The sequence below is a fragment of the Colletotrichum paranaense genome, assembly GCF_030867605.1.
Source record: "Colletotrichum paranaense strain IMI 384185 chromosome Unknown Scaffold_5.1, whole genome shotgun sequence".
Classification (NCBI taxonomy): domain Eukaryota; kingdom Fungi; phylum Ascomycota; class Sordariomycetes; order Glomerellales; family Glomerellaceae; genus Colletotrichum; species Colletotrichum paranaense.
This window is the reverse complement of record NW_026848963.1, coordinates 631,485-644,266: the sequence shown is the minus strand read 5'-3', so window position 1 is coordinate 644,266 and position 12,782 is coordinate 631,485. Positions and strand designations below refer to the sequence as shown.

At 53.8% G+C, this 12,782-nt stretch overlaps 6 protein-coding genes across 6 annotated transcripts; 4 read left to right on the top strand and 2 right to left on the bottom strand.

Annotated features, from left to right (window-relative positions):
• Nucleotides 1-52: 52 nt before the first annotated feature.
• On the bottom strand, nt 53-932 carry CPAR01_06532 (hydantoin racemase; the record flags this gene model as incomplete). Its single annotated transcript, XM_060490804.1, has 2 exons — nt 53-730; nt 819-932. 2 exons carry the CDS (start codon nt 930-932, stop codon nt 53-55), a joined length of 792 nt encoding a protein of 263 aa, XP_060349678.1.
• Nucleotides 933-1,465: 533 nt separating this feature from the next.
• Nucleotides 1,466-2,873, top strand: CPAR01_06531 (actin-like protein 2; the record flags this gene model as incomplete). The annotated part of the gene is made up of 3 exons (XM_060490803.1): nt 1,466-1,487; nt 1,601-2,023; nt 2,143-2,873. The coding sequence occupies 3 exons, from the start codon at nt 1,466-1,468 to the stop codon at nt 2,871-2,873; spliced, it is 1,176 nt and encodes a 391-aa protein (XP_060349677.1).
• A 1,821-nt stretch (nt 2,874-4,694) lies between these two features.
• Nucleotides 4,695-5,002, top strand: CPAR01_06530 (uncharacterized protein; the record flags this gene model as incomplete). Its single annotated transcript, XM_060490802.1, has 2 exons — nt 4,695-4,788; nt 4,836-5,002. 2 exons carry the CDS (start codon nt 4,695-4,697, stop codon nt 5,000-5,002), a joined length of 261 nt encoding a protein of 86 aa, XP_060349676.1.
• A 1,374-nt stretch (nt 5,003-6,376) lies between these two features.
• CPAR01_06529 (serine/threonine-protein kinase SSN3) lies at nt 6,377-7,814 on the top strand (the record flags this gene model as incomplete). The annotated part of the gene is made up of 2 exons (XM_060490801.1): nt 6,377-6,422; nt 6,502-7,814. The coding sequence occupies 2 exons, from the start codon at nt 6,377-6,379 to the stop codon at nt 7,812-7,814; spliced, it is 1,359 nt and encodes a 452-aa protein (XP_060349675.1).
• Nucleotides 7,815-9,641: 1,827 nt separating this feature from the next.
• CPAR01_06528 (ribosomal protein S24e) lies at nt 9,642-10,473 on the bottom strand (the record flags this gene model as incomplete). Its single annotated transcript, XM_060490800.1, has 3 exons — nt 9,642-9,718; nt 9,895-10,142; nt 10,391-10,473. The coding sequence occupies 3 exons, from the start codon at nt 10,471-10,473 to the stop codon at nt 9,642-9,644; spliced, it is 408 nt and encodes a 135-aa protein (XP_060349674.1).
• Nucleotides 10,474-11,093: 620 nt separating this feature from the next.
• Nucleotides 11,094-12,228, top strand: CPAR01_06527 (uncharacterized protein; the record flags this gene model as incomplete). The annotated part of the gene is made up of 2 exons (XM_060490799.1): nt 11,094-11,343; nt 11,423-12,228. 2 exons carry the CDS (start codon nt 11,094-11,096, stop codon nt 12,226-12,228), a joined length of 1,056 nt encoding a protein of 351 aa, XP_060349673.1.
• Between the last annotated feature and the right edge of the window lie 554 nt (nt 12,229-12,782).

Here is a 12,782-nt window from a genome sequence, read left to right as displayed (position 1 = left end):
GGTACGGCGTTGGGAATGGGTGTCAATAGCATGGGTATTATTAATAGATCAATCAGTTTTGGAACAAGCGTCTGCTTCTGACAGTTTGCTCGAGCTGCAAAATGCCAGCTTTGACACCATCCACGATGAAAACCTGGCTGCCCTTCTCTGGACCATAGACGTCGTTGGCTGAGCTGCGAATGATCTCCTCGAGCCCGGCCATACCTGCACATCCCATAACCACACACCGCACATCTCCGCTACTTAGCAGCTTCTTGGTCGCTTGCTCCAGCTTGACCCTGACTTCAGCCGGGCTGACGTGGTGGAAGTCTCCAGCTGTCAAGCCAGTCGACGCAACGCCCCCGAACTTGACATTCTCTGATTGCTCAGATTGACCCAGGTAGCCCTTCACGCCTTGGCTGAGGTGCTTCTCCCAGAACTCGCCAGTCGTGACAACACCCCATTTGGATGCGAGAGAAGGGTCAGAGCTGTGAGGCAAGAGTGAAGTCGCAGTCAGGATGCTGGCCTCGAAGATACCGGTGACGGCCAGCGAGGAGTGGAACTGCTGAGAAAGCTGCTCAACCAAGGTGTGGACACTATAGCATGCGACGAGCACACCGTCGAAGTCTTGGAGCTTGCCACTCTTGGCAAGATCGTTCATGACGACCTCAGTACTCAGTTTGATGTCGGCATCATCGTTGATGCTTGCTGGACTGGCAGGTGGTGCTGTGTATGTGTGAATTTCGAGCGACTAACACAGAAAGAGGGACGTCAGCCCTCGATCATTTGTGGTTGTGACTTGGCCGCCGTGTCCAGCCTGTTGGTTCATTTTGACTTACATCGTGCAAGGGCATTGCTTGTATGGCTTTCTCCATGCCCCTCGTCATATCCTCTGACGAGTTGGCGTTGATCACGAGGATCTTGATATTCCGACGAAGGAGACGAGTTGCCATGATTGCCTTATGACTGTGCAGAAAATGTGACTAGAAAGGTTGTTCCTTACGAGATGGTCGACACTTTGTGAGAATGAACGTCAAATAAACTGTGCTACTCACCCCTCAAGCGCGTGAATCATCATGGTCCCGCCGACCAGCGGCCTTCAACGAGTGGAGATTCTCCCGTCAAGGTGGGGCTGCCGGCCCGGTGACGCTGGGTTCCAGTGCACCGAATGAGCCGACTACGGCTCCTCCAGGTCCTTCAGCACCACTTCTTTCAGTGACAGTGCACTGGAGTCCACTGTCATGGACCGTGACGACCGCTGGCTGCGGGGTATCACGTGACACGCACCTACGTACTCAGCCACGACCTGGCTGACGATCCAGTGGCAGGACAGCTGGGAGGCAGTGGACTTGGCCCAACCCCACTATCGACGACACAGACGTAACAGCTTCCCGGACGCTCTCCCAACCACACCTCACCTCACCTCACCTCTCCCCCAAATCGAAAGAAGCTCCAATCTCGAAAGCCTGCAGCTTCTGCTTTCACAATGGCAGCCGAGGCCCCCATCGGTAAGATGCAATGCCCCTGATACTGCAGCTACGGCTGCATAGCTATGCCTGTGACCGCTTTCCCCAGCAGTTGATGCTCTCTGTTCGGGAGGTGGCTGACGCAAGATCCACAGTCCTCGACGGAGGAACAGGTTTCCTCAAGGTCGGCTACGCAGCGCAGAACTTCCCCGAATTTCAATACCCATCCATTGTCGGCCGACCGATCCTGAGAACCGAAGAAAAGGGCGAGGACAATGACTTGGTTATCAAGGATATCATGTGCGGTGACGAAGCCGCCGCCGCCCGGACGATGCTTCAGATCAGCTACCCCATGGAGAACGGTATCGTCAAGAAGTGGGATGACATGCAGCATCTCTGGGATTACACCTTTTTCGAAAAGATGAAGGTCGACCCGCGCGGCCGCAAGATCTTGTTGACCGAGCCCCCGATGAACCCGCTGCGGAACCGTGAGCAGATGTGCGAGGTCATGTTTGACCGCTACGGATTCGGCGGCGTCTATGTTGCCATCCAGGCCGTATTGGCCCTGTACGCCCAAGGTATGTTGACCACACTAGCTACCATCGACTTGGATGAGAGAGAGAGAGAGAGAGAGAGAGAGAGAGAGAGAGAGAGAGCGAGAATATGCAACGAGGCTGACCTTGAATGCTCCCTACAGGTCTCAGCTCCGGTGTCGTCGTCGACTCGGGAGACGGCGTGACCCACATCGTGCCCGTTTACGAGTCGGTCGTCCTGAACCACCTTACCCGCAGACTAGATGTCGCGGGCCGAGACGTCACGCGCAACCTCATTGCGCTCCTCCTGCGCCGCGGCTACGCGCTCAACCGAACGGCCGATTTCGAGACTGTCCGTCAGATCAAGGAGAAGCTCTGCTACGTCTCGTACGACTTGGAGCTGGACAAGCGCCTGAGCGAGGACACAACGGTGCTGGTGGAGAGCTACACGCTGCCCGACGGCCGTGTCATTAGAGTGGGCAGCGAGCGATTCGAGGCGCCAGAGTGCATGTTCCAGCCTCACCTGGTGGACTGCGAACAGCCCGGTATTGCCGAATTCCTGTTCAACACGATCCAGGCGGCCGATGTGGACGTGAGATCATCGCTGTACAAGGCCATTGTGCTGTCAGGCGGCAGCAGCATGTACCCTGGTCTCCCGTCACGTCTGGAGAAGGAGTTGAAGCAGCTGTGGCTGACGCGGGTGCTTGGCGGTAACCCGGAGAGATTAAACAAGTTCAAGGTCCGGATAGAAGACCCACCTCGCCGGAGACACATGGTCTTCCTCGGTGGTGCGGTGCTGGCCAACATTATGGCAGACAAGGAGGGTATGTGGGTGACCAAGGAGGAGTGGGATGAACAGGGACCGCGCGTGCTTGAGAAGCTCGGCCCGCGATAGATGAATGGTCTGCCAAGTTGATGGATGTGATGGCCGCGTTGGTAGTAGACGTAGCATGCATGTGGCAGGTTTTAGAGCCTCGTTTTGTTTTCTAACGAAAAAAGTTGATGAACTCTATTATGACACTGGCGTACAGAAAGTCTTTTCTGGTCAAAGGAGAGCTATCTTCGAGTGTTTTGGACAAGGTGTTAATCTCTTTCTATGCTTAAGCTTCCATCGATGAACCGCGAGGCCAACACCGTGTAAGATAACACAACCTCAACACTGTGCAACCAGGCAGCGGCTTCCCGCTACCAGAGGGAGCGATGCGCCTACCTCTACGGAGTACGCCCAAGTCGATGGGAAGCCACGCCGCCTCGTCTGTTGCTTGCCGGTGAAACGTCACTTCAACTCACTCTTTGCTCTCTTCTGGAACTTCAACCTCTCACTCGCTTGCACTCTATCAATCATCCTTCATCCGCCAGCTCGTATATTCTTGGGCCCCTTCTCCGTGATCTATCTCCAGTTCTACCTCTTCCTCAACCTTGCGGCACTTTCGGCCCAGGGGGGGTTTTCTCCGCACTTCAAATCGTCATCGCTTGTGATCGCACACAGTAAACACCACAGAATCCAGAGACTTTGCGACTCGTGCCCGACGCGCGACGCCGATCATCGCATCGCGTACCTACTCTCACTTGCCTGGCCACCAGGGCGGGCGCGCATCGCCATTCAACGCGGACTGATAGCCTGTCATTGACCCTGTCGCGAATATCGCATTGGTCTTTTTCACTTCGGCAACTCGCGAAAGGATCCGCGAAGCATCTAAGAAGATCCCAGCCAGCCCACTTGCTCAGCTCAGCGGCGAAAAAGTCCGCCGTGTGGGCGCATCTCTACGCAAGCCCGATCTCCGAATCTGAGAGGGGGAACAGGACTTCCAAACCAAAAGAGTCGTTGACCCCCGCGCGCGCACACAGGTTCGCGCCTTCATCGGCCACCCCCAGACAACGTCGTTCTGGATAAGCTCGCCCACGACTCGATTTGGGGTTTGACATATTCCTTTTGTCGTGTTCAGCGCGGGGCCGTTAGTTTCGGGGCACTACACCCGTCTCCTGCGGCACAGGACCGTCGCTACTCTGAGATAACCATAGCACACACCCACCCACCACATTTACGCGCAGACGCATACGCGAGCACACCTTTGACACCTTTGCGGAATCGGGATCTTGCGCCATTCATCCACTCTTGCGCCGCGCACGAGTCTCTCTCTGGCTGGTCTGGCGCGGACGCCTGTCCCTGAGCTGGAGCTGGTTTTTTGGACGGACTGTGGACTCGACGTCTTTTTGCTGCTCGATCACTTACCTGACCCTGCTCGCGCCGCCGCCGACACAACCCTGACTTATTTGGAGACCCAAAGCCGGAGCTACGGTGACCCTTTCCTAGCTCAGATTCAGACTTTCGCCGGAACGATATCCACTGACAAGTGTGCGTGCCCCATTTTCGCCACGTTTCGGCGGAGATTTCCTTGGGACACACGAAAGCAAAGTCCTGGTTCCTGGGATAGGGCACTTGTGGTTCAGTCTCACAGGCGGGGGCAGAGACTATTGTGACTGTGAGGTAACTTGGATGAGAGAGGCGAGCCTCACTTTACGGTTGTCGAATTGAGAGTTCCGACTTGAGCCAAGCAAGCACGAACCCGCAAGGCACTCTTTGAAGCGAAAAAAGGACTCCACGAGTTAACTGGGGTTACTTTGAGGGGAGGATACCTAATCGGATACTTTGGAACCTCGAATTTGCGACTCCAATACGGATATTAAAGTCAGCAGCGAACCACCACCCCGACGGATGATGAGTCTGACAAACCCGCCATCCGTTGCATCGGGTCCTGGCTCGGTGCGGACAGGCACGCTCAAGAGAAGCGTCCAGGCAGCGTTTGAAGGTGAGTCTTGATGTTTGCTTGTCGGTTACGTTCATCATACACTTCTGCAAACGCTCTCGCCCGTAACTGCCGTTCACTTTTTGCCCCCTTGGCTTCCCAATTTTTGCCCTTTTTTGCGGCTTGCCTGACTCGAGTTGAATGTCAATGTGTCGTTCCGGAAGGCAACCCGAGAGTCAAGCGACAAACATCAGGTGCAACAAGTGAGCGAGCATAGCAGCGGCAAAAGACAAAAATTTGGATGAGGAGTGAAGCTAAAGGCAGCAAGCACACTTGACACTTCAGACTCAAAGTGAGAGAAGAGATACAGAGAGTTCGCACACACGCAGAGCACGCAGAGAGTACCTATTGTACATTTCTTGTTCATCCCGCTGCTTCGCTTCCACCATCCATCCGTTGCGGCTGTCGCCGCGGCCGCCGCCGTCGCCTGCTCGTACCCTATTTGCAAACCCCGTTTCTTTTAATGTATAATCTTATCCACATTTTCTCCTCTTGTCGATCGTCGACCACCACCCCGGGTGTTCCATCCGTCTTGTGTATCGAATCGTATCTGGTCGAATGCACCCCTCCCACTCGCAATCCTGCACGTCTCTTCCTGCACTGCACACACACTCTCTCACTCACTCCTCCACTCACTCTCACTCTCATTCACCACACGCCATACGCCATACACCACACATTCACTTCCACATCCGCGGTCCTAGGCATTGCGCAGTAGTTAGTTTCACGCTCACTCCTCCGCAAGACCCTTTGGATCTTTGAGGAAACGAAGCTCTCGGGAATCGGGGCCATCATTCAGCGGCAGCTCGCCTGTTATTGCTCTTCCACATTTTCGCCTTCGCCCCATTTTCCGAGAATTTTCATACACACCCATTCAGAGACATATCCCAGCACATATCCTCACTGCGTCTCCAAATCCAATCCAATCCAATCCTAATCCTCCTCGACCTCCACCCATCCTATCCCATCCTACCGGGTATCCCGCCGTGAGAAATACAACCTATACATAACTTTCGGGGGTCCTGCATCTGCCGTCTCCTCATTTTTCCCTTTCCCCACCGCTACCTTGCATCTCACACGATCATTGAGCACTCAGCCGAGAAGGAAAAGGGTTCCGGCGCAACTTCGCGAGCTGTGCCGTGCGTGCTCTGTGTGTGTGTGTGTGTCCAGTGTGTGTTTCGACGGGTGGCAGGCTGCATTCTTCCGCCGGCGCCGCTTCTCTGCCTATTTGCTCTTTAAAGCTTAGAGCCGCCCCGCGAACTCCAGCCCACACTGCCTACTGCCTGCCGCAGTCAGCCCCAGACCCAGACCCCGAAGCCTGAACCTGCTGCTCTTGGATCGGCGGTGAGCTTTGCCTGCTTTTGGAGGTGTTCTTCCTGGCGATTTTCACCACGTGTGTTGCTGCTTCCCGAAAGCCTCACCTGATATTCCATCCCTCCTGGTGTATTCGGGATCAAGAGACATGTGTTGTCTGTAGAGCGAGTGCATATTGTGTTTACTCCCTAAATCCTCTCGTCGCTCGCATCGCCTGTCTCATTTCCTTTTTTTCACAAAAAGGACCTCTCTCACAATCACATATTTTTTCTCAAACATGTGGAGGGGAATAGGCTACGGCGGCCTGCACAGTCATAGCTCTTGTATATGGCATCCTCTCCCAATTTCATCTCTGCTTTTGCTTCTCACTCACTTTCAAACCCGCTGACACATTTTTCACAGACCCAGCAGACCGCGGCCTCGGCCACATCAATTATCAGCCCAAGGTCCGGGTTATCGAGCGATATAAGGTCGTCGGATTCATTAGCTCCGGAACCTATGGCCGCGTCTACAAAGCCCTTGGCCGCCAGGGCCAAACCGGCGAGTTTGCCATCAAGAAGTTCAAGCCCGACAAGGAGGGTGAACAGATTTCGTATACGGGCATTTCTCAGTCTGCCATCCGCGAGATGTCTTTGTGCAGTGAGCTGAAGCATGCCAATGTCATCAAGCTCATCGAAATCATCCTGGAAGACAAGTGCATCTTTATGGTCTTTGAGTATGCCGAGCACGATCTGTTGCAAATCATTCACCACCATACGCAAAACCCTCGCCATCCCATCCCGCCACAGACGGTCAAGAGCATCATGTTCCAGCTCCTCAACGGTTGCCAGTACCTACACGCCAACTGGGTCCTGCATCGCGATCTCAAGCCCGCCAACATCATGGTCACCTCAGCTGGGGAAGTCAAGATTGGCGATCTAGGTCTGGCCCGCCGCTTCGACAAGCCCCTGCACTCCCTCTTCAGCGGCGATAAGGTTGTCGTGACGATCTGGTACCGCGCGCCGGAGCTCATACTCGGGAGTCGTCACTACACCCCCGCCATCGACATGTGGGCCATCGGCTGCATCTTTGCGGAGCTGCTCTCGCTGCGGCCCATCTTCAAGGGCGAGGAGGCTAAGATGGACAGCAAGAAGACGGTGCCCTTCCAGCGGAACCAGATGCAGAAGATTGTCGACATCATGGGCCTGCCGTCCAAGGAGCGCTGGCCGCTGCTGTCCGCCATGCCAGAGTATCCGCAGCTCGCTACGCTGCAGCCGCCTATGACGCCGCATCACCACGGTCACCACGGTCACCACCGCGGACACGGGTACGGTCACCACCCTCCCGCGCCGAGCGGCTCGAATTTGGAAAAGTGGTATTACAGCACTATATCGCAGGGGGCCTCGAGCAGCGCGACGTCGGCGCCACAAGGTGGAAACGGGGGCGGCGCGCCGCTGGCGAGCTTGGGGGCTGAGGGGTATAAGTTACTCGCGAGCCTGTTGGAGTACGACCCCGTGGAGAGGTTGACTGCGGCCAAGGCGCTGCAGCACCCGTTCTTTTCGACGGGTGATCGGTTGAACGCGCACTGCTTTGAGGGGTTGAAGAATGAGTACCCGCATCGGAGGGTCAGTCAGGATGATAACGATATCCGGACGAGTAGTCTGCCTGGCACCAAGAGGAGTGGGTTGCCTGATGATTCGCTCGCTAGGCCTACGAAGAAGTTGAGGGAGATTTGAATGTGGCTTGTTGTGTGTTTTGGTCTTGGTGTATGTGGTATGGATCAAAGCATTGGCATGGTACGGCGTTTCCACTGGTGTCATGTGAAAGATATAGACAGTGGTACAATGGCGTTTTTTTAAGGTTGGACTTTTTGGGGGATGGGGTTTGCATGAATACCACCATTACACGATTGATAGAGAAATAATTCCAAAGTTTTGAACATGGAGAATGAGTGAATTTTTTTCCTATGTGCTTTGTGATGGCCCTCTGGGTGAGATTTGGTATTTCTGGAACTGTGAGGCCTGTGGCTAACGGTTGAGAGATGCAATGGGCAGATTTTATGGTGGGGTAGGAGAATGGCGTCGATGGGCTATGCATGGTTAAGGGCGGAAGAGATTGAGTCTTATAGGATTGGTAAAGTGGTCATTGAATCGAGAATTCCGAATACTTTGTCTCTTCCCTACGATATCTACCATGACTCGCAGTAGTCATTCAGGTATTATTTGATAAATCCCGTCGTCCCGCTAATATTGAACTGGCAGATGAGGAGTACTTTCAAACCCTAGGATAAGTACAAGAAGTCTCTGTAATTTATGTAGCTTTAATCTCCTTCATCCATCACCGCTAGCCATAGGGATGACGAATGGGTATATCTAGACATTTCTGTCTGAGTAGGGTGAACTTGACTCTTGGCAAGTCAAAGGCGGGAAAACCGTCTCAATACGGATTCACGGGTGGACTACGATCGTGGGAAGCGTAGTGGATGTAGAAGCTGTTGATCTGGGAATAAAGACCTTTGCGCTTGAGTTCCGAGGAATCGTTGGATGGGGAGTGATTAAAGGAATCGAGAATTGTTGCTTGTTGACAGCTGGGAATATATAGATGGGAATGCAAATGGGGATTGCTATTGGCGAGAAAGATCTCGAATAAGATACAACGCCACCAAGAAACCTCTATATCGATTACGGTATTTTGTAATAGTAGTCAAAGGTAAACCTGTGTATAGCAGCATACCGGGCATGGAACTGTCATGTTTTCGTGGCCCCAGTCGTGTTGTTCGTGGTGATAGTTCGGTCAGAAAGTTTCTCCACTTCCACTGCACGAGCATCGGTTAAGAGGACGTGGGCGAGGCTACCAGGCAAATGGATATCTCCGATGAAGGACCTTGGCCGCCAAAGAGCTGCTGCTGGGAGAAGGGATGGGCTTCATGGCAAATTAGACGGGGAAAGATAGCCACCCCGCAAGTGGCAATATTGTGCACTAAGAAAAAAAGTGTCTGGATAGAGCATACCGACGTTGAATGGGGGTCGTGATAACTGCTACGCACCTCCAGGTTGATCAACCCGAACGTTGATGAAGTATGGCTACTGGCGGAGGGCGATGGAAGTCGCGGTGACACTCGGACAAACAAGGACACTCACCCCGCAAGTGGTAACGTCATGGACTGAAAGTAGGGGGGACCATCGGGATACGTGTTTTTGATGCATTTCATATTTGAGAGAATCATGAACCCATTCCCCCGTATCACGCCGCGTAGACTCTAGTTGTTTTTGCGTGGCCGACATAAACCCAGCCGGACCGACGCATGGGGATGATGCAAAAGCCGCATTTGTTTCATCGAATAAGATGCACACAGCCAGAGTTGGAACAAACTCCCCATTTCGGAAAAAATGAAAGGACATCCCCCCCAAGCGGAAGAAGAAACAACCACATTGGCCCAAGACGACATTTTGAATTGTTCTTTTTTGATTGTTCCACCAACGCCGCCCCACGGTCTCTTGCGGATGATCCGGGGAATTCCCCTCGTTTTGTTGGCCTGACCCCAGGCAACAAGGGCGAACCGCTTATTCCTTCTTCTTCTTGGCACCCTTGACCTTCGCCGTTCCGCGCAGGGTCTTCTGGCGGTTCTTGCGCTGCTTGCCTGTAGAGCGCGAGTAGTGTTAGTTATCAATGCTTGATGTGGGAGGTTGTTATCAGATTCGCCACCGCGACCTGTATCACGACAAAGGTTCGGGACAGACGAGAAGAGTCTTGTCCCGATACCCAGCGATACGATAATGCTGCGGTGGCAAAGTGCTGACTGGAGCTTCGACGTACGCTGCTGTCTGCTGGCCTTCTCGATCTTGCTAGCGAAGCCAACGCGGACCAGTCTGTAGTGGGGCTCGAACTTCTTCATGGCCTCGGGGGAGTCGTAGACGAGGGCGAAACCAGTGGTCTTGCCGCCACCGAACTGGGTGCGGAGACCGAAGACGTTGATCTGGTCCTTGGTGGCCTTGTACAAGGAGCCGAGCTTCTCGCGGAGCTCATCCTTGGAGATGTTGGCGCGGCCGGGGTGGAGGATATCACTTTGAGAAAACCGTCAGCATGCAGTTCCTCTGTCTCTCGAAATTCCCATTGGCAGTCCCATCGAGTCCATCCATCGCGCGCGCGTCCGTCCGTTTCCCAATCCGAGTCTCGATCCAGTCGTTGTCGATATATCGCAGTGTCGATTGTTGGTGTTCCTCCTCTCCTCCTCCCATTCGATATATCCTTTCGTACGCGCGCGATTCTCTCTCGGGGAAAAATGATGATAAATCTGGAGGGGCAAACTCACACGACCATCTGCTTACGGCCAAGCAGGGGGTTACGGATGAACTTGCGAGTTCGCAGGGTGACGGGGGTGTCGACGTCCGCCATCTTGTCGGTCGGGGGGCTGATCTGTCTGTCGAGATGGGTTGGCGCTGAGACAGAAGAGTCGAAAGGTGTGATATCGTCAAATTCGAGAGGTTTGTGACGGGGCTACAGACGTGAATTTTCCTGGGCGGGGATTGGTGTCGCTTAATGGGTGGGCAAGCCCTAGAAAGTGCCTCAGGATCCGCCGCACCTACCTGGGTCGAAAAATGGAAAGTCACGTGGGGTCAGTGGATGCACGGGCCAGCATGTTTTTTGGAATTGGTCATGTGATATTTGGCTTCCCAGGCACTGTGTTTGCACCGTGGTCGACGTTCCTCTGAGTCAGCATCCAACCCTTGTGCATTTTGTGCACTGCAAACCAGAGATCAAGAGCATTTCCAACTTCAAGCTCCGACTATCACCGTCTTTTCAATAACCCATGTCTCTGGGATTTTGCTGATGGAACCTGCAGGACCCTTTGTCCTCGGAAATTAGTTCCTCATGTAAAATCTCATATCTTGGCCAGACGATCATCTCTCTCCGTAAAAGACAAATCGGACCATCATCCAGAACTGAGGCTCTACACTACACCGAATCAGGCAACATACGATATTTATCAGAGTTTCACATCACCAACCCCAATCATGGCCGGAACCCAACGCATATCAGAGTCCGTGGACCGCTTCTGTTACCAGTATCTTCAACTCGAGCCAACACTTGAGTATCCTACCGCGGAGATCATTCGTGAAGCCTCCGCCCAAGATACCATTTACAAGAAACTCTTCTCGGATGGAGCACCACGTTATAGCCCTCCTGCAAGATATCGTCTCCGGGTTCTAAAGGAACTGGTCGCCAGGATAGAGTCCAGCATCGAAGACTGGGACCAACATGCAAGTTTTGACTCCCTGTAAACGGCGCCGTGGCATGACGTTCTGCTGCCAGCTATCGGCATATTCTGACTATGACCAGGAAGTTTCCGAGGATCTCATGACGGCCTTGTCCGAATCTCTCGCGACTCCAGTCCCATCTGAGGTGTCCTCTGCCCAGCAGAAATCCTACGTCACGTATCACCTGAGTGGTCTTGAGCAAAGCCCCCGGCCACAGCATTCGCCTTCCCCTGACATCACACTGCTTGAGGCCCGCTCGCTGATCTCTGCCTCTGGCACCACGGGTCTCCGAACTTGGGAAGCCGCGCTGCATCTAGGGCAGTTCCTGTGCGAAGACCCAAATCTCGTCAAGGGAAAGCGAGTTCTCGAACTCGGTGCAGGTACTGGATACCTGGCGATCCTCTGCGTCAAACATCTCGGCGCCACGCACGTTGTCGCTTCCGATGGATCTGATGATGTGATCAATAACCTACCAGAGAGCTTCTTCCTCAACGAACTGCAAGAAAGTACGCTTATCAGACCAATGGAATTGCGATGGGGACATGCTCTCGTGGGGACAGAGGACCAGAAGTGGAACAACGGCGAGAGCGTTGACGTCGTGATCGGAGCAGATATCACCTATGACCAGAGCATCATCCCGGCCCTCATCGCAACCGTCGAGGAACTATTTGCCCTATTTCCTGCCGTGCAGGTCTTGATATCCGCGACGCAGCGGAACGAGGTCACGTTCGAGGTCTTTTGTAGCCGTTGCCGTCAGCGTGAGATGGGCTTGAGCTACGTCGAGTTTCCTATACCACTGAGGGAACAGCAAAAAGGACCGTTCTATAACGACAGCGTACCCATTCGGATTTGCCGACTCTCAGCACCGCCAACCACCAGGGCGCTGTGGTGAGGCGGCATGTCAGGCGAGGCGTGATACCTTGACCATGAACACAGCGCATTTCTATCAGCTCTGGCCATTGATCATAACCAAATTATCACACATAAAACGGCAGCCCGTTGATTTTTATACGGACTTTGTCGAACACGAAAAGGCAGGCGCGCAGTCTGGTATAACATGAAGTTCAGAGCGCCATGTCGGTTCTCTCTTTTTGGGGCGAGTTTGCCTCCGCAACCCACCACTGAAAAGGTTGCTTAGTGAGCAGCATTATAACAAGCGGGCCGTATTGTAAGGTGCATCGATACTCGTAAACAATCAGGAGAGTTCACGGGCAAAGGTAGCTCGCTGTGATACTTCGGGGTTGCATTCCACCACAAGCCTGTAGGGAGGGCCGACAAGGGTCTGCGATGACCTGCGTGGCTACAACGCAGGTCACAAACAAAATCAGGGTCCAAGCCGAGCTCCGGAGCAGGCAATTCGTCGTCTCCCTAATAGCAAGCCCCCCGAAAACCTCGGGTCTGCAGATACCTACTGCGGAGAGGGAAGTGGTGAGTTGACCTTGGATC